General features: G+C 49.0%; 1 protein-coding gene across 2 annotated transcripts in view; it reads right to left on the bottom strand.

Moving 5' to 3' along the window:
* kcnc4 (potassium voltage-gated channel, Shaw-related subfamily, member 4) overlaps positions 1-23,322 on the bottom strand; it is a 68,098-nt gene extending 44,776 nt beyond the window's left edge. For both annotated transcript variants that reach the window (XM_078546511.1, XM_078546512.1), the window contains exon 1: positions 22,652-23,322. In XM_078546511.1, the coding sequence (XP_078402637.1) occupies positions 22,652-23,290 (639 nt within the window). In that variant the 5' untranslated portion in view covers positions 23,291-23,322. The remainder of the gene's footprint in view (positions 1-22,651) is intronic.
* Positions 23,323-23,617: the final 295 nt, after the last annotated feature.

The following is a 23,617-nucleotide window of genomic DNA, read 5'->3' as shown; positions in this document are numbered from 1 at the left end:
GGTACATTTTGACACACTGACAACCTCACCTCTTGTCCTTCCACATTCATCTTCTGCAGGAAATCAGAAAATGAGAAAAGGAGCAAGCACTCCATCAGGGCAGCAGAGCTTTTGGTCACTAGTCTGATTGTTAATATTCCCCTTGTGCTATTTACTCGCACTCTGTTAAGGATTCACAATTAAACCAAGGGCAGACTTTTGCCCTAGTCGGGCGGGCCCGGGAGCGTTCGCGAAGCCGACAGCCATCAGGCCCCAACGTTGATTTCACACTGGCTGGCCAACTAATGGCTCACCAGCGTAAATCGTGCTGCAGCGCTCAGCAGGCTGGGGACGGGAGATGGGCGAGCGTGGAAGCTCGCGCATGCGTACGGGTGTGCGCAATGAAAGCTCCCTGAGGCACACAGCTGCCTCTTGTGCATTTTTCTCCCAGTCTGTGGTGAACATGTCACATTTCCTGAGGCTTATCTTCAAGAAGTCCTTGAAACTGATCTTGGCCTACCTCACAGGCAGTATCCAAGTTTAAGTTCTGAATAAATGATCACTTAGAGATCTTACTGTCAGGGATCCGTACTACATTTCCATTCCATCTGAGCTGGGCTCTGATGATGAGTACTTCAATTCCAGATGTTTCTGCTCTTTGAAGTACCTCAGGGTTGGGCATTTTGCCTCCCATTTGATTCCCAAGATGTTCTGAATGCATCCCATTTGGAATCTGTCCAATTATTTAATATGTCTGGATTCAGAAATCAACAGGTACGAGTGAGGAAATCACACATGCTAGATCACACAAAGGTTAATGCATAAGATAAGGGCTCATGGAGTTGGGAGTGGTATATTTGCATGGATAGAGGACTGATTAACAGATAGGAAGCAGAGGCTAGGGATAAATTGGACATTTTCAAGTTGGCAGATAGTGAATAGTGGAGTGCTGTGATCAGTGCTGGAGCCTCAGCTATTTACAATCTATATCAATGACTTAGACAAAGAGATGGAGTGTAATGTATCTAAGTTTGCTGATGATATAAAGCTAGGTGGGAAGGTAAGCTGTAGGGAGGACACATAGAGGTTGCAAAGATATATAGGCAGGTTAAGTGAGTGGGCAATAACATGGCAGATGGAGTATAATGTAGGGAAGTGTGAGTGTTATATTCGTTGGCTTGTTGCATACTTAATATCTCAGAGCAATACAGCGATGATACACTCCAGGTTATATGTGTGTAGGAGATATATTTACAAAAGTTTTTAAATATCTCTGCAGTCACAAAATGCCTGTATTCATGCAGCAGCTCTAACTTCCAGTACCTTCTACAGTTTAGTTTTCTCTGAGTCCATACCCAGGCTTAATCAATCAAGCACAGTGAACATCAATCAGCCAACAGACACATAATCAAATGCAAAACAGCTGAACACTACAGTAAGGTTATTCACTTTTGTGACCATAAAGATAGAAAAAAAGAATATTTTTAAAAAGGTGTGAAACTTTGTAAATGTTGAGAGAAATTTGGGTGTTCTCGTATCAGGTGCACAAAAAGTTAGTATGCAGGTACAACAATTAGGAATGCAAATGGTATGTTGTCTTTTATTGCAAGGAGGTTGGAGTAGATGAATAAAGAAATCTTGCTACAATTGTACTGGGCTTTAGGGAGAGCACACCTGGAATACTGTGTGCAGTTTTAGTCTTCATATTTAAGGAAGGATGTACTTGAATTGGAGGCGGTACAGTGAAGGTTCACTAGATTGGTCCCTGGGATGAGAGGGTTGTCCTATAATGAGAGGCTGAGCAAATTGGACCTATACTCACTGGAGTTTAGAAAATTAAAAGGTAATCTCACCAAAACATTCAAGATTATGAAGGGGCTTAGTAGATACTGAGAGATTGTTTCTGCTGGTCGGGAATCTATAATATGGGGCAGAGTCTCAGGATAAGGGGCCGATCATTTAGGACTGAGATGAGGAGAAATTTCTTCACTCAAGGACTGTGTGAATCTTTGGAATTCTCTACCCCAGAGGGTTGTGGATGCTCCATCACTGAATATATTTAAGGTTGGGATGGACAGATTTTTGGCCTCTCAGGGAATCAAAGGATATGGGGAACGAGCGAGAAAATGGAGTTGAAGCCCAGGTCAGCCATGATCATACTGAATGGTGCAGCAGGCTCATGGGGCTGCTCCTGTTTCATTTGCTCTTATGCCAGGATTGAGTACCTCTGCTCAGGTATGGGGCATTTGGTCTGAATGATTTATGCTGTAGATTCTATGTAGGGTCAATAGCGTGGGAATCTCTCTGCCATTTTCATTTCCTACATCAGCCCTTGCAATAGTCATTGAGTGATGTTGCCACCTGAGGACAGCAATCACTGCTACTGCTGTTTTTCTGTACATGGTGAGCAGGTGATTGAATTATGTTGGGTGTTAGTACAAGAACCATAAGCATAGTCAGGTCGAGGTTCTTGTGCCTGCATTCCTGTCCTGTGCCCCTGAACCAACAGGGACCAGTGAGATCAATGATTTCATCCTAAACAGCAAGACAGATTGTCTTTATTCCAACTGCAATGGCTGGATTATTGACCCAATTCTAAGCTAAAAGGACAATGCAGAAATGTACAGCAATCACAATTTCTGTTTGTGAGACAGTTTTAAATGTTGCTGTATTTATATGAGAAAAGTGATTGCCCTTGAAAAGTAAGCGATTGTTTCTAACATACTTAGGATGTGTTGAGATTTTGAGAAGTGTCATCACAAAACCATAGAATCATTACAGTGCAGAAGGAGGTCATTTGGCCCATCATGTCTGCACCAGCTCACTGAATGAGGAATTCACCAAGTGCAATTTCCCCACCTTCTCCCTGTAACCCTGCACATTCTTCCTTTCCAGATGACAGTCTAATTCCCTTTTGAATGCTTCAATTGAACCTGCCCCCACCACATTCTCAGACAGGGCATTCCAAACCCTAAACGCTTGCTGCATGATAAAGTTTTTCTCATATCACTTTTGCCTCTTTTGCCAATTACTTTAAATCTGTGCCATCTCGTTCTCGATCCTTTTATGAGTGGGAACAGCTTCCCCCTCTTTACTCTGTCCAGACCCCTCATGATTTTGAATACCTCTATCAAATCTCCTCTTAGCCTTCTCTTCTCTAAGAAAAACAGTCCCAACTTCTCCAATCTGTCTTCGTACCTGAAGTTCCTTATCTCTGGAACTACTCTTGTGAATCTTCTCTGCACTCTCGCTCCAATGCTTCACATCCTTCCTAAAGTGCGGTGTTGAGAACTGGACACAATACTCCAACTGAGGCTGACCTAGTGTCTTATACAAGTTCAACATAACCTCCTTGTTCTTGTACCGTACACCCCTATTAATAAGGCCCAGGACACTGTATGCTCTATTAATGCCCTCTCAACCTGCCCTACCACCTTCAATGACTTACACACATATACACCCAGGTGCCTTTACTCCTGCACCCCCTTTAGAATTATACCCTTTGTTTTATATTGTCTCTCCATGTTTTTCCTACCAATCACTCCACATTTCTCTGCATTGAACTTCATCTGCCACCTGTCTGTCCATTCCACCAACTTTTCTATGTCCATTTGAAGTTCTGCACTGTCCTCTTCACAGTTCACAATGCTTCCAATTTTCATATCATCTGCAAATTTTGAAATTGTGCCCTGTACACCAAGATCTAGGTCATTATTAAATATCAGGAGGAGCAAGAGTCCAAATACCAACCCCTGGGGAACTCCACTGCAAACCTTCCTCGAGCCTGAAAAACATCCATTAACCACTATTTCTGTTTTCTGTCACTCAGTCAGTTTCATACCCATGTTGCTACTGTCCCTTTATTCCATGAGCCAGAACTTTGCTCACAAGTCTGTCATGTGGCACTGTATCTGATGCCTTTTGAAAGTCCATGTATACCACATCAACAGCATTGCCCTCATCAACCCTCTCTGTTACCTCTTCAAAAAACTTCAGCATGTTAGTTAAACATGATTTTCCCTTCAGAAATCCATGCTGGCTTTCCTTAATTAATCCACATTTGTCCATGGGAATATTAATTTTGTCCCAGTTTGCTGTCTTTAGAAGTTTCCCCATCACTGAAGTTAAACTGACTGGTCTGTAATTGCTGGGCTTGTCTTTACACCGTTTTTATAATATTTGCAATTCTCCAGTCCTCTGGCATCAGCCCTGAGTCCAAGGGAGACCGAAAGATTATTACTAGTGCCTCCACAATTTCCACTCTCTCTTTCCTCAGTATCCTCAGATGCATCTCATCTGGTCCTGGTGCCTAATCAGCTTTAAGTACAGATAGCCTATCCAATACCTCCTCCGAATCAAATTTGAACTCTTCTAGTGTCTGAATTACCTCCCCTGTCACCACAACCTGGACAGCATCTTCTTCCTTGGTAAAGGCAGGTGCAAAGTATTCATTTAATATCTCAGCTATACCCTCTGCCTCCATATGTAAATCCCCTGATTGGTCCCTAATCCTCCTTTTACCACCCTTCTACTACGTATATGCCTTTAGAAGACTTTGAAATTTCCTTTTATGTTAGCTGCCAGTCTCTTTTCATACTCCCTTTTTGCTTCTCTTATTTGCTTTTTCACCTCCCCTCTGAACTTTCTATGTTCAGCCTGGTTCTCGGTTGTATTATCCACCTGATACCTGTCATAAGCACACATTTTAACTTCTTTATCTTAATCCCTAATCTTTTGGAACTGGGGAGCTCTGGATTTGTTTGTCTTACCTTTCCCGTTCGAGGGAATATACATTGACTGTGCCCGAACTCTCTCTTCTTTGAAGGGTCCCATTGTTCAGCTACCATTTTTCCTGCCAACTTTTGACTCCAGTTAATTCGGCCCAGGTCCATGCTTACCCCATTGAAGTTGGCTTTCCCCAGTTAATTATTCTTACTCCGGATTGTTCCTTGTCCTTTTCCATAGTCGTGATAAAAATATATAAATCCAACTTCATTCTTCAATGTGCTGAGTAGAATGTGTTGCCAACTGAACTCGCAGGAAAGCTGGACTCAGTCATTGTGCATGCTATGTCTGATGGGATTATCATCTCTGCCGCAGTGTTGCTATGGTGCTCTGAGATGTGTTGCTATGCCTGTTTACAGATGAGGTGCAGCAACAGACCATTGACACCATAGCAGGGGCACATCTGGTATGACCTGTTTATCAAGTGACACACTGGCTCATTAATCCAGACATCTAACTGAAAATGTCTTGTCACCCTGGGTTTGGGGTTCCAGGCAACATCCCCTCTAAGCTGCATGAGTGCTAATCAAATAGGAACAAACAGGCGAACACAGTGAAGGAAAATTAGAGGGAGTTAGAGAGAGACAGAAAGAGAGAGAGAAAAGAGACAGAAACATAGACAGAGACAAACAGAGAGAGAAAGAGAGTCAGAGAGTTATACAGAGAGTGAGACACAGAGAGATACAGTGAGACAGAGAGTAAGACAATGAGACAAAGAGTGAGACAGAGAGGAAGAAATAAAGTCATCACCATAATCATTAAAAAATTATATCTCCTCGATCTAGTCTCTTTCCAAATAAAAATTGTTGCTTTAAAAGAACGTTCATACCTAGGTAGCAAAAGACAGGAGTTCAGCAGGAAGTAGGTCAAATCTCTCCTGTAAATTATAAAATAAAATCACTATCTGGAATAGCCTGGACATCCAACCTATTTCACAAACAGCTCCCAGACTCTTCTGTACAACTCAAATTAAAAAGGAAAGACTTGTGTTTATATTGTGTTAAGATCCAGTCAACAACTAAGGTCACAGCTGTGGACATGAAAGCAGAGCAGCAGATTGTTTTGCACCAGTCCCTCACCTGCCACAACTTTTCTGGATAATTTTAAGCACACAAACTCTCCTGTTCCTCAGTCACCCCTCCCTCCTTCACTATTTTATGACCCATGCTGTGTGCCAGCTACCCACCCCCTCCTGCTTTACTTCAGCTTCTCTCTTACTCTTGTGCTTTTATTTAATTTTGCCTGTTTTATTTTGAGTTTGCTCCTGAAGCTGTAAGTGATATGCAGTTACCCAATTCATCACCATCTTGCTCCTGCTTGTTTTCAGTTGCTATTCATTTCTTGCTTTCTAGCTTCCCATTATTTCTCATATTTTCCATCTTTTGTATCCACTGCCATTTTGTTTTCTTTCATATCTTCTCTGTTTTGTGCTCTCACTCCTTTAATATCCTCTTTTCCATATCCCCTGCTCCATGGTGTTGTCATTAGTGGCTACTCTTTCATTAGTAAACATCCTTACTGCATGTCTGAAGCGAATGGTTAAAATAAATGCTAAGTTGGTACTTTGGTGTTTGTGTTCAGTTGCTCAGGGTTTGTCTAACTAACCCCATTCTCATTTCCAACAGGTAGCTCTGAGTCTGCTGATGTGATAAATTCACCCTTGCTGATGTGACTCTTAATTTAAGAAGAAGATCAACATCATTGAGCTGATTCTTCCTCTTCTGTTAACATCTCAGTTGCTCCATTTTTGATGAATGACTGAGGGATAGACTCGTTCTATGTGCCTAATATCCAATACGGCAATAATTAACACTAGGCAAGGTTCATCTGAGACTTGGCCAGTGATGATGAACAACAGAGATTGTTGGGAGGATTGGTGGTTGTAGTGTGGGGTTTTGGGTGTGGGGGTGCCTTTGATCACCAGTGGATTTGGCTGTGATGGGCAGGGTGGTTGACAATTGCAGTGGGATTCAATGATAAGACCATAAGACTATAAGACATAGGAGCAGAAATTAGGCCATTCGGCCCATCGAGTCTGCTCTGCCATTCAATCATGGCTGCAATCATGATCTAGTGCAGGGACCCAATCACTGAGAGGCTTGCAATCGGGGGAGACCACTCAAGAAAGTGGTTGTCGGCAATCACAGAGGGGTCCAATCACAGGATTGGAGGTCAGTGATTGTGAAGAAGTTACAGATTAGCTTGGAGAAGCCAGGGGAAGGGGAGTGGTGCTGGAGAATGAGGGGTGGGGGGGAATCACTCCTGGCCCAGAGGCCAGGAAACCTGTTCAGCCAGAGTTAAAGCTAGAAATATTTATATGAGGGACCAGCACGGTGGAAGTGTATTGACCGACGGGTCCCCATTCACACTCTGCTGAAACCAGAAGTAGGTGAGTTTGAAGCGGGCTAGGTTTGGGTTGAGACTGTTTACCTTTTAACATCCCATCCAACCCCAGCCCACATATTTTTGAAATAAATGACTCCAGTGTCTCACATTAAATCAGAATCAGCTTCTTGTTGATTGTTGCCAGTTGCCACAATTCTCCCAGTGACTAGTCCAAAGCAGTTTCTCTGTCCTTGGTCTGAATTGTTTGAGGAAAATCAAATCCTAAACCAGCAATAATACCAAGGTCAAGGGTCAGGAATGACTCAAGACTATTTGTATGAATACAATTATTTTGAAATGTCAAGCTGCATTTTTCTATTATAAGCTAGTAAAATGATTAGCGTGCACATTGCTCATGATATATTCTTCATGCACTCTTCATGGTTCAACATTAACCATACACACACGCGCACATGCACACAAACATACACACACAGGCACATACATGCATGCAGGCACACACACATGCAGACACACATGTGTAGCCATATGCACAGACACATGCATTCGTGCACAGACATAGGCACACACACACACATGCACAGACACACAGATATAGACATACATCTTCTTCCTAGGCAGTCCCTTGGGATTGAGGGTGACATGCTTCCACTCCGGTTCGATAAGTTCTGAGATGGATGATAAGTCCAATGTGTGATCTACAGACTCTGCCACATGTGGGCCACGTGGTGCTTCGAGGGTCAGGGAGGTGGGTTGTTTGGAGTTTTCTCTCCAACTCCTCGACTTGGCCTCTGAACGTTCCTGACAAAGTCTCTCGGTGCATTTGGTTGCCTTCCTGAATGAGCCTTCTCCATCTTGTTCGATCACAAGCCAGGGTCTCCCATGAGTTGGACCCCCTCAGAGATACATTGATGGCATCACTAAAGCGTTTCTATTTCCTCCTGGGTGTCTCATTCTGCGACTGAGTTCTGAGTAGAGCTGTTGCGTTGAGAGTCTGGTCCAGGCAGGCGTGGAGATAGTCTACAGATCAGACGGGAAACTGTTCAACCCTCACTGCCTTCAATCCAAAACCAAAACTACTCCAGCCTCAGTGTAAGGCTTCAGTATGCAAATAATGCTTCTGTGCACTCACTCAGGAACTGAGCTCCAGGTCATTGTCCACTCCTTTTCCAAAATAAATGAGCCTTTCACTAAACACCCAGAAAACTAAGGTCCGTTTCCAACCAGCTTCCACAGCATATCACCTCCCCACCCCCATCGTTTCAGATCAATGGTGGAAAATGTGGCCCATTTTTCCTGTCTTGGGAGCCTCCTCTCCATGAAGGTAGATGAAATTCATCATCATCTCCAACGTGCCTGCCCAGCCTTCAGCCATTTGAGGAAAAGAGGGTCTGAGCACCATGATCTCAAACCCGAGACTAAGGTTATGGTTTACCGGGCAGCAGTGATCCCCGCGCTCCTAGCTGCTTCGGAGATTTGGACAACCTACAGCAGCCTCAGAGCAGTGGAGAAGTACCACCATAGGTGTCTTTGCGAGCTGCTCCAAATCCGGTGGCAAGAAAGGTGGTCCAACAGAAGCTTCCTCTCCCAAGCCAACATGCCCAGCATCGAGGCACTAATCACTCAAAACCAGCTCGCAGGGCAGGACTGGCCATTCGTAGGCCTAGACACACACATGCACAGCCACACCCATGCAGACACACATACACACACTAACATACACACACACACACTAACATATACACACACAAACACACACACACTAACATACACACACAGTAACATACACACACACACTAACATACACACACGCTAACATACACACACACACTAACACACACACACACTAACATACACACACACACAAACACACACACACACACTAACATACACACACGCACACTAACACACACTCTAACACACACACAGGCAGATACACACACTAACACACTAACATACACACACTCTAACACACACACACTCTAACACACACACACACTCTAACACACACACACGCGCACACACACACACGTAAATAAAGCTTGGTTGTAAGCAAAAGCATGTGAAACGATGACTCTACAAGTTATACATGGTGCTTGTCGATGGTGAAAATGCACAAACAGCAGAAGGAGACTTGGAACACACATGCACAGACAGACACACATGTGTAAAAAAGAATGATTCACTGCCCATCCGAGCACATGTGGTTCATGTGACGATTCTGAGATCCATAAGCCAGTCAGGGACTAAGCTGTGTATAGAAAAGGGAATAAAAGGGACAAAGAGAAAGTATGAGAATAGATTAGCAACTAATATAAAAGGAAGTCCAAAAGTCTTATATAAACATTATAAATAGTGAAAGGGCAGTCAAAGGAAAGATATGGCCGATTAGGGACGAGAAAGGAGACATTCTAATGCAGAAAGAGAGCATGATTGTGTGTTTTGCACCTGCCTTCAATAAAGAGGATGTTGCCAAAGTGGCAGTAAAAGACCAGGCAGCAATGATATTGTACAGGATTTCATTAGATGAAGAGATGTAGTTAAAAGGCTTTGTCCTCACAGTAGAAAAACCATTCAGCCCAGATGGGATATACCCTTGGTTACTGAGGGCAGGAGCACTATAACAGGTGTAACCAGAGGAGTGCAGCTTGGTTATTTGCTGCTGAGACCCAGGTGTGCACTTTATCCAGCGCTGGAGACAGGGGAGCTGGGAGCAAGGGAAGCCGAGGGATCCGGGGGAGCAGAGGGAGCCGGGGGTGCCGGGGGATCCAAGGGATCCGAGGGAGCTGGGGGAGCTGGGGGAGCAGAGGGAGCCGAGGGAAATGAGGGGGCTGGGGGAGTTTGGAGCCGGGGTAGTTTGGAGCAGGGGTAGTTTGGAGCAGGGGGAGTTTGGAGCGGGGGTAGTTTGGAGCCGGGGGAGTTTGGAGCAGGGGGAGTTTGGAGCAGGGGGAGTTTGGAGCCGGGGGAGTTTGGAGCGGGGGAGTTTGGAGCAGGGGGAGTTTGGAGCCGGGGGAGTTTGGAGCGGGGGAGTTTGGAGCAGGGGTAGTTTGGAGCAGGGGTAGTTTGGAGCAGGGGTAGTTTGGAGCAGGGGTAGTTCGGAGCAGGGGGAGTTTGGAGCCGGGGGAGTTTGGAGCAGGGGGAGTTTGGAGCAGGGGGAGTTTGGAGCCGGGGGAGTTTGGAGCAGGGGGAGTTTGGAGCCGGGGGAGTTTGGAGCAGGGGGAGTTTGGAGCGGGGGAGTTTGGAGCCGGGGGAGTTTGGAGCAGGGGGAGTTTGGAGCAGGGGGAGTTTGGAGCAGGGGGAGTTTGGAGCAGGGGGAGTTTGGAGCGGGGGAGTTTGGAGCGGGGGAGTTTGGAACAGGGGGAGTTTGGAGCAGGGGGAGTTTGGAGCAGGGGGAGTTTGGAGCGGGGGAGTTTGGAGCCGGGGGAGTTTGGAGCAGGGGGAGTTTGGAGCAGGGGGAGTTTGGAGCAGGGGGAGTTTGGAGCAGGGGGAGTTTGGAGCGGGGGAGTTTGGAGCCGGGAGAGTTCAGAGCAGGGGGAGTTTGGAGCAGGGGGAGTTCGGAGCCGAGGGAGTTCAGAGCAGGGGGAGTTCGGAGCCAGGGGAGTTTGGAGCCGGGGGAGTTTGGAGCAGGGGGAGTTTGGAGCCGGGGGAGTTTGGAGCCGGGGGAGTTTGGAGCAGGGGGAGTTCGGAGCCGGGGGAGTTCGGAGCAGGGGGAGTTCGGAGCCGGGGGAGTTCGGAGCAGGGGGAGTTCGGAGCCGGGGGAGTTTGGAGCAGGGGGAGTTCGGAGCCGGGGGAGTTCGGAGCAGGGGGAGTTCGGAGCCGGGGGGAGTTTGGAGCCGGGGGAGTTTGGACCAGGGGAAGTTCGGAGCCGGGGGGAGTTTGGAGCCGGGGGAGTTTGGAACAGGGGGAGTTTGGAGCAGGGGGAGTTCGGAACAGGGGGAGTTTGGAGCCAGGGGGAGTTTGGAGTCGGGGGAGTTTGGACCAGGGGGAGTTTGGACCAGGGGAAGTTCAGAGCTTGGGAGCAGGGAACTGGAGTGCAACTCCATTGGAGTGCTGGGAGTTTGGTGAGTTGAGAGAATTTTAAATCTTGTTCAAAAGATGTAATATTCTTTGTATTTAACATTCAAAATTTAAATGGAAGTACTGTTTAAATTCTAAATCTCATCCACAGGCCTAAGCAAGGAATTAGAAACTATCCATTGGGGAGCAGCCATAGATAGTTAATTAAGGAAAATAACTTGAACTGTTTTTTCTATACCTGGCCTCAGCTAATCTCTTTAGTTTCAGAACATTTAAAAACAGGCATCTCAGTGCAACGGAGCATTGTGGTCCAGGGCAAAGACGTCTTCAGTAAATGTTTGCGGCTTGAGGAGCTTTCGCTCAGAGTCATTAAGCTGGAGGCTGATCTGCAGACACTGCGACACATCAGGGAGGGGGAAAGTTACCTGGAAGCTTTGGTGGTCACACCCGTTAGGATAGGGTCTTCTGATTTGGTCAGTGGTCAGGGACAGGAGGGTGTGACTGCGAATGAGGCAGGTTAGGGGACCCAGAGGGCAGGAGTGCAGGAGTATGAACTTCTGAAATTGCCCAACAGGTTTGAGGTTCTCTCAGTTTGTTTGGATGAGAGTGGGGGCTGCAGGGTGGATGAGTAAACTGACCATGGCATCATGGTACAGGGAGCAATCCAAGTGGGAGGAGCAAAAAGGAATGTAGTGGTAGTAGGGGGCAGTATAGTGAGGGGGATTGACGCTGTTCTCTGTAGCAAGGAGCGAGAGTCCAGATGACTGTATTACCTGCCCAATGACAGGGTTCAGGACATCTGCTCAGGGCTGGAGAGGAACTTGCAGTGGGAGGGGGAGGATCCAGTGGTTGGGGTCCACGTAGGCACCAATGACATAGGCAGGATGAGGAAGGAGGCTCTGCGTAGTCAGTACGAGGAGCTAGACACCAAATCAAGCAGAAGAACCTCAAAGGTAATAATCTCTGGATTATTACCCGAGCCACGTGCAAATTGGCATAGGGAAAATAAGATTAGAGAAATAAATGCGTGGCTCAAATTCTGGTGTGGGAGAAGTGGGTTCCAGTTTGTGGCGCACTGGCACTAGTACTGGGGAAAGTGGAGGTGCATCTTTGGGACAGTCTAACCAGAGCCATGCTGGGTCCAGTGTTCTGGCTAACTGTATAACTAGGGAAGTTGTGAGGGTTTTAAACTGAATAGTGGGAGCAAGGGATCAAATTTGGGAAGATGTGGTAAATCAAAGAGTAGGGACAAGGCAAGAGAGAAAGGTATTAATGTGAGAAATGATAAACAGACTGTGACAGGGAGGGACAGAATGTACAAATCTAAGAGTAAATCAGCAGATGAGGATAGAGGTTACAAAAATAATAAAAGGGCAAAACTAAAGGCTTTGTATCTGAATGTACATAACATTCAAAACAAAACAAATGATAGCGCAAATAGAAATAAATAAGTATGATCTGATAGCCATTACAGAGACATGGCTACAGGATGACATAGATTGGGACCAGAATATTGAAGGGTATGTGACATTTAGTAAGGACAGGAAGCTAGGAAAAGGTGGAGGAGTAGCTCTATTAGTTAATGATGATATTAGCCCAATAGAGAGGGATGACCTAAGTCCAGGGAACCAGAATGTCGAAGTGGTTTGGGTAGAGATGAGAAATTATAAAGGCAAGAAGTCACTTGTGGGAGTGGTGTACAGGCCCTAACAGTAAATACATGGTAGGACAGAGTATAAAGGAAGAGATAATGGGAGCTTGTCAGGAAGGTACAGCGATAATCATGGGGGATTTTAATCTACATATGGCCTGAAAAAATCAGATGGGCAAAAGTAGCCGAGATGAGGAGTTCATTATGTGTTTTTGGAATAGTTTCTTAGAACAGCACATTCTGGAGCCAACCAGAGAGCAGACTATGCTAGATCTGGTACTGTGCAACGAGACAGGGTTAATTGATGACCGCATGGTGAAGGCATCCTTTAGTGGAGGTAATCATAATATGATTGAATTTGAGGGATAGAAGATTAAGACTAGTATTTTAAACTTAAGTAAGGGCAATTGTGAGGACATGAAAGCAGAGCTAATGAGGTTAAGGGATAGGTCAATAGAAGTTCAGTGGCAGACATTTAAAGGGAAATGTCAGAATACACAGAATAGATACATACCAATGAGAAAGAAAAATTCCAAGGGGAGGGCCCAGCATCCGTAGTTAACTAAAAAAGTTAAAGACAGTATCAAACTTAAAGAAAAAGCATATAATTGTGCAAAGATGGGTGCCAGGTCAGAAGATCGGAAAAAATATAAAAGCTGCAAAAGGGAGGCAGTGGCATAGTGGACTAGTATCCTAGAGACCCAGTAATGCTCTGGGGACCCGGGTTTGAATCCCACTATGGCAGATGGTAAAATTTGAATTCAATAAAAATCTGGAATTGAAATCTTATGATGACCACAAAACCATTGCCAAAGACCCATTTCATTCACTAATTTCCTTTAGGAAAGGAAATCTGCTATCCTTGCCTGGTCTAACCTACATGTGACTCCAGACCCACAGCAATGTGGCTGACACGCAATCAGGGATGGACAATAGATACTGACCTAGCCAATGATGCCCATATCCTGTAAATGAATAAGAAAAGATTGATAATCGGAGTATGAGAGAAAGCTAGCTAGAAATATAAAAATGGATAGTAAGAGTTTATATCATTATTTAAATAAGAAATGAATTGACAAAGTGAGCATTGGTCCTATAGAAAGTGAGTATAGGAATTAATTTGGGAAGATAAAGAGATGGCGGATGAACAGGTATTTTGCATCAGTCTTCACTATAAAGGATAGAAGTAACATCCCAGAAATAGCTTTAAATCAGGAAAATGAAGGGAAGAACTCAGGAAAATTACAATCACCAGGGAAGTGGTACTGAGCAAATTGTTGGAGCTGTGGGTGACAAGTCTCCAGGTCCTGATGGACTTCATTCTTAAAAGAAGTGGCTAGTGAGATAGTTTATGCATTGATTTTAATTTTCCAAAATTCCCTAGGTTCGGGGAAGGCTCCATTAGATTGGAAAATTGTGAATGTAACGCCTTTATTCAAAAAGGGAGACAGAAAGCAGGAACACACAGGCCAGTTAGCTTAACATCTGTCATAGGGGAAATGTTAGAAGCTATTATTAAATATGTTATAGCAGAGCATTTGGAAAAAATCAAGATGATCAGGCAGAGTCAACATGGTTTTGCAAAAGGGAAATCATGTTTAATCAAATTATTCGAGTTCTTTGAAGAAGTAGCATGTGCTGTGGATAAAAGGGAATCAGTGGATGTACTGTACTTAGATTTCCAGAAAACATTTGATAAAGTGCCACATCAAAGGTTATTGCAGAAAATAAAAATCACAGGGCAGAATCTTGCCCTCGGACGGCGGGCGGGCCCCAGCGGCTTGGCGGCAGGCAGGCAGCCGACCCCCGCCACTGAAACGGGGCCCACAGCCATTTTAAGTGGGCGGGCCAATTAAGGTCCACCCAGTGGCATCCCCGACAGGATGCGCTTCCTCTGCAGGGGGGGGAAGGGAATCCCCAGCTGTCAAAGTGCGCGCATGCGCACGAAAGAGCGCACTTCTCCCTGAGGCAAAGTCCTGTCTCAGGGAGAATACTGATAGTGTCAAAAACATTAAAAATAGAAACCTTAAAAAATTATTAATATGTACCCCTCATGTGACAATGTCCCACAAGATGGGACATGTTAATAAAGAACACATACACTTTATTAATTTTTTACAATACGGACATGAAACTTCATCCCGCCAGTGGATGAAGTTTCATGAATAATCTGGAGCTCGCTGGGGCTCCTGGCCTGCCCTCCAGCCTTAAGGTTGGTCTTGACAAGGTGGATGTGGAGAGGATGTTTCCCCTTGTGGGAGAATCTAGAACTAGGGGTCACTATTTAAAAATAAGGGGTCACTCGTTTAAAACAGAGATGAGGAGAATTTTTTTCTCTTGGAGGGCCGTGAGTCTCTGGAACTCTCTTCCTCAAAAGGCAGTGGGAGCAGGGTTTTTGAATACTTTTAAGGCAGAGCTAGATAGATTCTTTATTTGTTGAAAGGTTATCGGGGGGGGGAAGGCAGGAATATGGCGTGAGGTTATATAAGATCAGTCATGATCTTATTGAATGGCGGAGCTGGCTCGAGAGACCAAGTGGCCTACTCCTGCTCCTAATTCGTATGTTTGTATGAACCAGGACAGTTTGGACCCAGTGGAACCAGGAGCCAGGGGAGCTGGGAGAACCCAGGGGAGGCCAGGGGAGCTAGGAGTCAGGGGGAGCTGGGGGAGTTCGGATCCAGCGGAGTTCAGTTCTGTTAATTGCTGGGTGTTACGATTCAAGTAATACCTTGTTCATTTCAGATGGGCACAAGAAGCACACTAATGGCGTGCAGCTCCGTCATGGGCTGCCAAACACTTGTCTTATGAGCTGGCACTGGTACCGAATGTGGTCACGTTTTGCCCCCCTCCCCGCACCCACCCCCCACCCCACCCCACCACCACCCAACCCAACTGATATAAGTCCATAAAAAAAAACCCCAGTGTGTTCATTCAGAAAACAAGGTAACTCTGCTAAGACTACGAATCGATTTTGGGCCCTCTCTGCTCTGTGTACTTCCGCGCTGACCAGTGAAACACACTGAACCAGTTCCGCGCTGACCAGTTAAACACACTGAACCAGTTCCACGCTGACCAGTTCCGCACTGACCAGTTAAACACACTGAACCAGTTCCGCGCTGACCAGTTAAACACACTGAACCAGTTCTGCGCTGACCAGTAAAACACACTGAACCAGTTCCACACTGACCAGTTAAACACACTGAACCAGTTCCACACTGACCAGTTAAACACACTGAACCAGTTCCGCGCTGACCAGTTAAACACACTGAACCAGTTCCACACTGACCAGTTAAACGAACTGAACCAGTTCCGCGCTGACCAGTTAAACGAACTGAACCAGTTCCGCGCTGACCAGTTAAACACACTGAACCAGTTCCACACTGACCAGTTAAACACACTGAACCAGTTCCACACTGACCAGTTAAACGTACTGAACCAGTTCCGCGCTGACCAGTTAAACGAACTGAACCAGTTCCGCGCTGACCAGTTAAACACACTGAACCAGTTCCGCGCTGACCAGTTAAACGAACTGAACCAGTTCCGCGCTGACCAGTTAAACGAACTGAACCAGTTCCGCGCTGACCAGTTAAACGAACTGAACCAGTTCCGCGCTGACCAGTTAAACGAACTGAACCAGTTCCGCGCTGACCAGTTAAACGAACTGAACCAGTTCCGCGCTGATCAGTTAAACGCACTGAACCAGTTCCGCGCTGACCAGTTAAAGACACAGAACCAGTTCCGCGCTGACCAGTTAAACACACAGAACCAGTTCCACACTGACCAGTTAAACACACTGAACCAGTTCCGCGCTGACCAGTTAAAGACACAGAACCAGTTCCGCGCTGACCAGTTAAACACACTGAACCAGTTCCACACTGACCAGTTAAACACACTGAACCAGTTCCGCGCTGACCAGTTAAACACACTGAACCAGTTCCGCGCTGACCAGTTAAACACACTGAACCAGTTCCGCGCTGACCAGTTAAACACACAGAACCAGTTCAGCGCTGACCAGTTAAACACACTGAACCAGTTCCGCGCTGACCAGTTAAAAACATTGAACCAGTTCCGCACTGACCAGTTAAACACACAGAACCAGTTCAGCGCTGACCAGTTAAACACATAGAACCAGTTCCCGCTGACCAGTTAAAAACATTGAACCAGTTCCGCACTGACCAGTTAAACACACAGAACCAGTTCCGCGCTGACCAGTTAAACACACTGAACCAGTTCCGCGCTGACCAGTTAAACACACTGAACCAGTTCCATGCTGACCAGTTAAACACACAGAACCAGTTCCGCGCTGACCAGTTAAACACACTGAACCAGTTCCGCGCTGACCAGTTAAACACACAGAACCAGTTCCGCGCTGACCAGTTAAACACACTGAACCAGTTCCATGCTGACCAGTTAAACACACAGAACCAGTTCCGCGCTGACCAGTTAAACACACTGAACCAGTTCCGCGCTGACCAGTTAAACACACAGAACCAGTTCCGCGCTGACCAGTTAAACACACTGAACCATCAGGGGAAGACAGGCTGTTGAGAATTATTTAGTTCTTTCAGTGAACCCCTCTTTGCTGCTTTGTGGGGGCTGTGGAGGGGGAGCTGACACCGAGGGGAGGGGGGTGCTGACACCGAGCCAGGGGTTGGGGGGGGATGCTGACACCAAGTTTTGGGGGGGGGGTGGAGGGCTGACACTGAGCAGGAAGGCGTGGCTGACACTGAGTTGGACGGGGGAGGTGGAGGGGTGACACCGAGTGGGGAGTGGGGGAGGCGGTGACACCCAGCGGGGAGGGGGCGAGGGGTGACACCGAGTTGGGGGGGGGAGGGGGGAGACCGAGTCGGGGGCGGGGAGGGGTGACACCGAGTGGGGAGGGGGGGAGGGCTGACACTGAGTGCGGAGGGGGGAGAGGTGACACCGAGTTGGGGGCGGGGGAGGGGTGACACCGAGTGGGGAGGGGGCGAGGGCTGACACTGAGTGGGGGGGGGGAGGGGTGACACCGAGTTGGGGGCGGGGAAGGGTGACACCGAGTGGGGAGGAGTGACACCGAGTGGGGAGGGGGGGAGGGCTGACACCGAGTGGGGAGGGGGGGAGGTGTGACACCGAGTTGGGGGGGGGAGGGGTGATACCGAGTGGGGAGGGGGCGAGGGCTGACACTGAGTGGGGGGGTGGGGGTGACACCGAGTTGTTGGGGGGGGAGGGGGGACACCGAGTTGGGGGCGGGGAGGGGTGACACCGAGTGGGGAGGGAGGGAGGGGTGACACCGAGTGGGGAGGGGGGGAGGGCTGACACCGAGTGGGGAGGGGGGGGAGGTGTGACACCGAGTTGGGGGGGAGGGGTGACACCGAGTGGGGAGGGAGGGGTGACACCGAGTTGGGGGGGGGGAGGGGTAATACCGAGTGGGGAGGGGGGGAGGCGGTGACACCGAGTGGGGAGGGTGGGAGGTGTGACACCGAGTGGGGAGGGTGGGAGGCGGTGACATCGAGTGGGGAGGGGGGGAGGGCTGACACCGAGTGGGGAGGGGGGGAGGGGTGACACCGAGTTGGGGGGGAGGGGTGACACCGAGTGGGGAGGGAGGGGTGACACTGAGTTGGGGTGGGGGGGAGGGGTGACACCGAGTGGGGAGGGGGGGAGGTGTGACACCGAGTTGGGGGGGGGAGGGGTGATACCAAGTGGGGAGGGGGCGAGGGCTGACACTGAGTGGGGGGGTGGGGGTGACACCGAGTTGTTGGGGGGGGAGGGGGGACACCGAGTGGGGAGGGGGGGAGGTGTGACACCGAGTTGGGGGGGGGAGGGGTGATACCAAGTGGGGAGGGGGCGAGGGCTGACACTGAGTGGGGGGGTGGGGGTGACACCGAGTTGTTGGGGGGCGAGGGGGGACACCGAGTTGGGGGCGGGGAGGGGTGACACCGAGTGGGGAGGGAGGGGTGACACCGAGTTGGGGGGGGGGAGGGGTAATACCGAGTGGGGAGGGGGGGAGGCGGTGACACCGAGTGGGGAGGGTGGGAGGGCTGACACCGAGTGGGGAGGGGGGAGGGGTGATACCGAGTGGGGAGGGTGGGAGGCGGTGACATCGAGTGGGGAGGGGGTGAGGGCTGACACCGAGTGGGGAGGGGGCGAGGGCTGACTCCGAGTTGGGAGGGAGGGAGGGGTGACACCGTGTGGGGAGGGGGCGAGGGCTGACACCGAGTTGGGAGGGAGGGAGGGGTGACACCGAGTGGGGAGGGGGTGAGGGCTGACACCGAGTGGGGAGGGGGCGAGGGCTGACTCCGAGTTGGGAGGGAGGGAGGGGTGACACCGAGTGGGGAGGGGGCGAGGGCTGACACCGAGTGGGGAGGGGTGACACCGAGTTGGGGGGGAGGGGTGACACCAAGTGGGGAGGGAGGGGTGACACTGAGTTGGGGTGGGGGGGTGGGGGGGGTGATACCGAGTGGGGAGGGGGGGAGGCGGTGACACCAAGTGGGGAGGGGGTGAGGGCTGACACCGAGTGGGGAGGGTGGGAGGGGTGACACTGAGTTTGTGGGGGGTGGAGGGGTGACACCGAGTTGGTGGTGGGGGAGGGGTGACACCGTGTGGGGAGGGTGGGAGGCGGTGACATCGAGTGGGGAGGGGGGGAGGGGTGACACCGAGTGGGGAGAGGGCGAGGGCTGACACCGAGTGGGGAGGGGGCGAGGGCTGACACCGAGTGGGGAGGGGTGACACCGAGTGGGGAGGGGGGGGTGACACCAAGTGGGGAGGGGGTGGAGGGCTGACACCGAATTGTGGGGGGGAGGGGTGACACTGAATGGGGAGGGGGGGAGGGCTGACACCGAGTTTGGGGGGGGAGGGGTGACACCGAGTTGGAGGGGGGGGAGGGGTGACACCGAGTTGGGGCGGGAGGGGTGACACCGAGTGGGGAGGGGGGGGGTGACACCGAGTGGGGAGGGGGGGGTGACACCGAGTTGGGAGGGGGGGGAGGGCTGACACCGAGTTCGGGGGGGAGGGGTGACACCGAGTGGGGAGGGGGGGGGTGACACCGAGTTGGGGGGGGAGGGGTAACACCGAGTGGGGAGGGGGGGGGTGACACCGAGTTGGGGGGGGAGGGGTGACACCGAGTGGGGAGGGGGGCAGGGCTGACACCGAGTGGGGAGGGGGGGAGGGCTGACACCGAGTGGGGAGTGGGGGGGAGGGCTGACACCGAGTTGCGGGGGGGGTGGAGAGGGCTGACACCAAGCAGGAGGGTGTGGCTGACACCGAGTTGGGTGGGGGGGTCTGGCACTGGGCTGGAATTCAGGCTATTTTCCCTCTCTCTAACTCCTGGTTCAGATTGCTAGCTCCGAGCTCCCCTGCTGGAATTAGCTGTAACCCCACACAGACTAGTCTAACTCAGCACCATCTGACCTGTTTGGCTCAGCTGCCTTCTCAAGAATGCATTCAGTAAATGAAGGATTGAGCTCATTCGGAAGTGAAACACTTTTAAAAGTTGCCGCTGTGCCCAGGAGGGCCAAAGAATCCATCACCTACATAGAAATATGTATGTGGAAAAATGGCTGCTGGGTTATTTTATATTATTATTGTTTCAAACAATTTCAGAGTGGAAACTGCACCAATTGGATCAGAAAATCAAAGTCTGACGATGTGATGAGCTGTTTTGACCAGATTTGGATCTAACCACAGGCCATGTGAATGTAAACAGTTTGTGAAGCACATTTTGATGAGGGGAGCATTTTGTATATTTTCCATTATAATCCGTGCTATTCAGCAATAATACACCACTTCCCCAGTCAATAGGCATCCCTCAGATACAGAAGCTGCATCACCATTTCATCATCCCTATCTCATTTACAAATCTCTCACTGACATATCCAACCAGAACATAACTTATACCTCCAGCCCTCCATATCCAAGGCACTGAACTACTTCAACCTTTGCTTCCTCTACATTTCTCCTCCTCCCAAACTATCCTCCAGGCTATTTTTCTCATTCATTCACGTGATGTGGGCTTCGCTGGCTGGGCCAGCATTTATTGCCTATCCCTAGTTGCCCTTGAGGAGGTGGTGGTGAGCTGCCTTCTTGAACTGCTGCAGTCCATGTGGTGTAGGTACACCCACAGTGCTGTTAGGGAGGGAGTTCCAGGATTTTGATCCAGCGACAGTGAAGGAACAGCGATATATTTCCAAGTCAGGATGGTGAGTGACTTGGAGGGGAACTTCCAGGTGGCGGTGTTCCCATGTGTCTGCCCTTCCCCCACCTCCAGTCTCCTGACAAAGCTTTCAGTTTTTGACTCTTACTCTGGGTTTGATCTCATCTCAGTTTATTACCTCTCCACCATCTTTCAAAAGCCTCCTCTTTGACCATGAATCTGATCTCTCCTCTCGCACTTCTGCTCATGACCTGTCCATTTTTTTTAAGAACCTTACCTTATTTTGCCTCAATGAGGGGACTGTCCTATTGGACACAAGCACAATAAAACACGGGCTTTCAGAATCTTTATTAATAAAATACCTGCCAACCTTTCCTTGTCTAATGATAAACAAACAGCAAAGTGTGGACAGCTGCATTCATGGACCTAGTGACACAATGGACTCGGCCCACAGCTCCTCTCAAAGTGAAACAAAATGGTTGAAACCACATTCAAAATACAGAGTATTTCAAAAATCACCCGGAACTTTCCTTCCTAAACATTTTCAGCCTATTCATAAGGAATTGATTAACTTCAAACCAAATCTTAAATTAAGAACACCTCTGGGATGTGTTCCTGTCCCAAACTTAAATTGTGATGGGCAGAAAGTCCCATTCTACCACTCATGTTCTCCCTGAGGCAGTAGATGTTTTGCTGAATTTGGTGCCATTTTATCCTCTAACTGACCATATTCACAGCTTGTGTGTCTGGCTCGGAGCTGGAGCTTTGAGGAAGCAAGGAGGCTGCTCGCAGTAAACAGCTATACAGAATTGTAGTCTTTTCCGTCTCTATTAACATCCCGATTCTTAAATAGATAGTGTGTGTGTGTCTGGGTGTCTGTGTTTATGTCCACCTGTGTGCTTATGCCTACGTGTGTGTATGCCTATGTGCGTGTGCCTGTCTGTGTTTATGTCTGGATGTGTGTGTCAGGGTGTGTCTCTGCCTGTCTGTGTCTGTCTGTGTCTATGTCTGGGTGTGTGTCTGTCTGGGTGTGTCTCTCTACCTGACTGCCTGTGTCCATGCCCGGGTGTCTGTCTGTTTATATCTCTGTGTTTTTCTGTGTGTACATTTATCTTCCACACCCTTTCAATCCATTGGTGCCAAACTGATGGATAAATCTTTCAAAAACTGGAATTGCAGTTTAAGAACTCAAGATTTATTGCTAAATAATTCTCGGAACTCCCTCGCTTTGCTGTGGAATGATTGTGTATTTAGTGCCGCTGTTGAAATGCTCGGTGTCGAAGTCATTTCCCGATCCTCCTAGACCTCAAATAAGGGCTGACAGTTTTCGGCACTGAACACCAAATATATTTCAAAATATTCTTTATTTCCGGCCAGACTGATGGACTGACCGCAACCAGCAGAATGTGTTCATTCAACGGGCAGTTTAATGCCAATCCACCTCCCACCCACCCCCAAAGCCCGGGTTTATATTGTCCTATTTTTTTTTGGTAAATATAATGAGGATTGTTTGTAAAACAAAAAAACGTTAACTTATTGTTTACCTTAAGCTGGGGGTTTTAGTCAATGAGTTTGTGTCAAAATTCTGATTAGCATTTCTTTCAATGAATTGCAATCTACAAATGGGAAACAAATGCGGGAATCTCTGTTGTGGATTCGGGGAGAAATCGGTTTGTTTATCCGGGATGAGCCGGTGAAATTGAGCAGCAGGGAGGGGGTGGGGGGGGGTTTAACCCCTTCCTTACCCGTGCTGCCCGAGAGGAGTAGGGGTCTTCGAAAAGTGCCCAGACTGTGGGTCGCCACTTCTTCCAACAGTTGCCAGGAGCCGAGCGGCTGGGGTTCCCCTCCCCAAGACCCAGTATCCGGCTGGGCTCCGGCTCCAGCTCCGGATCCTCGTCCCGGTCGTGGCCGTTGTAGTGGCCATCGGGCGGCTCGAAGATGTCCAGCGCCTCCTCGGCCTCCCGGTGCTGCCGGTAGGACATCCAGCAGCAGGGCTCCACGTCGGTCTCGTCCAGCCCCCAGAAAGCCAACTCTTCCTCGAACAGGGGTCCGCACACGTCGGCCGGGCAGTGCAGCTTGCCCGTCCGGTAATAGTTCAGGACATAGGCGAAGATCCCGGGGTGGCGGTCGAAGAAAAACTGCCTGGACTTGGCATCGAAGTCCAAGTTTGCCTGGGCTCCGGGGTCTGCGAGCCAGGCCAGCCGGGTCCCCGGCAGGGTCTGTAAGGTGCTCCTGTAGGTCTCATGCCTGGTTCCACCGACGTTAATGGTGATTCTCTCGCTGTCCTCCCCCTTGCCCATCTCTTCTCTCAGACATGGTTTAGAAGGAGCTTTATTCCCTGACTTGCGTCCCCGGTAAGATGACACACACACGGAGCTTATCATACGGCACCCTGGCTTCACTCACCCTGCAAATTTCCCCCCTACACAAGGACAGTCAGCTTTTCTCTCTTGCTCCTCTCTCTCTCTCTCTCCTCTCTTTCCGGAGTAAAGGGACAGAGCAAACCAGGTGAAGTCAGAGCGAACAGTGTCTCTGCTCGGCTCAAACTGGCAGCGGCCACAAGACCCGTCTAAATATCAAACTCTTGCCCTGAGAGAGAGAGAGGGAGCCGCCAGACTGAAGGAGCATCGACTCTCCAGAGCCTCCCCCCTCTCCTCCTCCTCCTCCTTCTTCTTCCGTGACCACTTCCAACAACCTGTTCATTCCATCAA

Source organism: Cetorhinus maximus, chromosome 8, assembly GCF_964194155.1.
Source record: "Cetorhinus maximus chromosome 8, sCetMax3.hap1.1, whole genome shotgun sequence".
NCBI lineage: Eukaryota > Metazoa > Chordata > Chondrichthyes > Lamniformes > Cetorhinidae > Cetorhinus > Cetorhinus maximus.
Note: the sequence above shows the minus strand (reverse complement) of the source record. Positions and strands in the feature narration are given on the sequence as shown.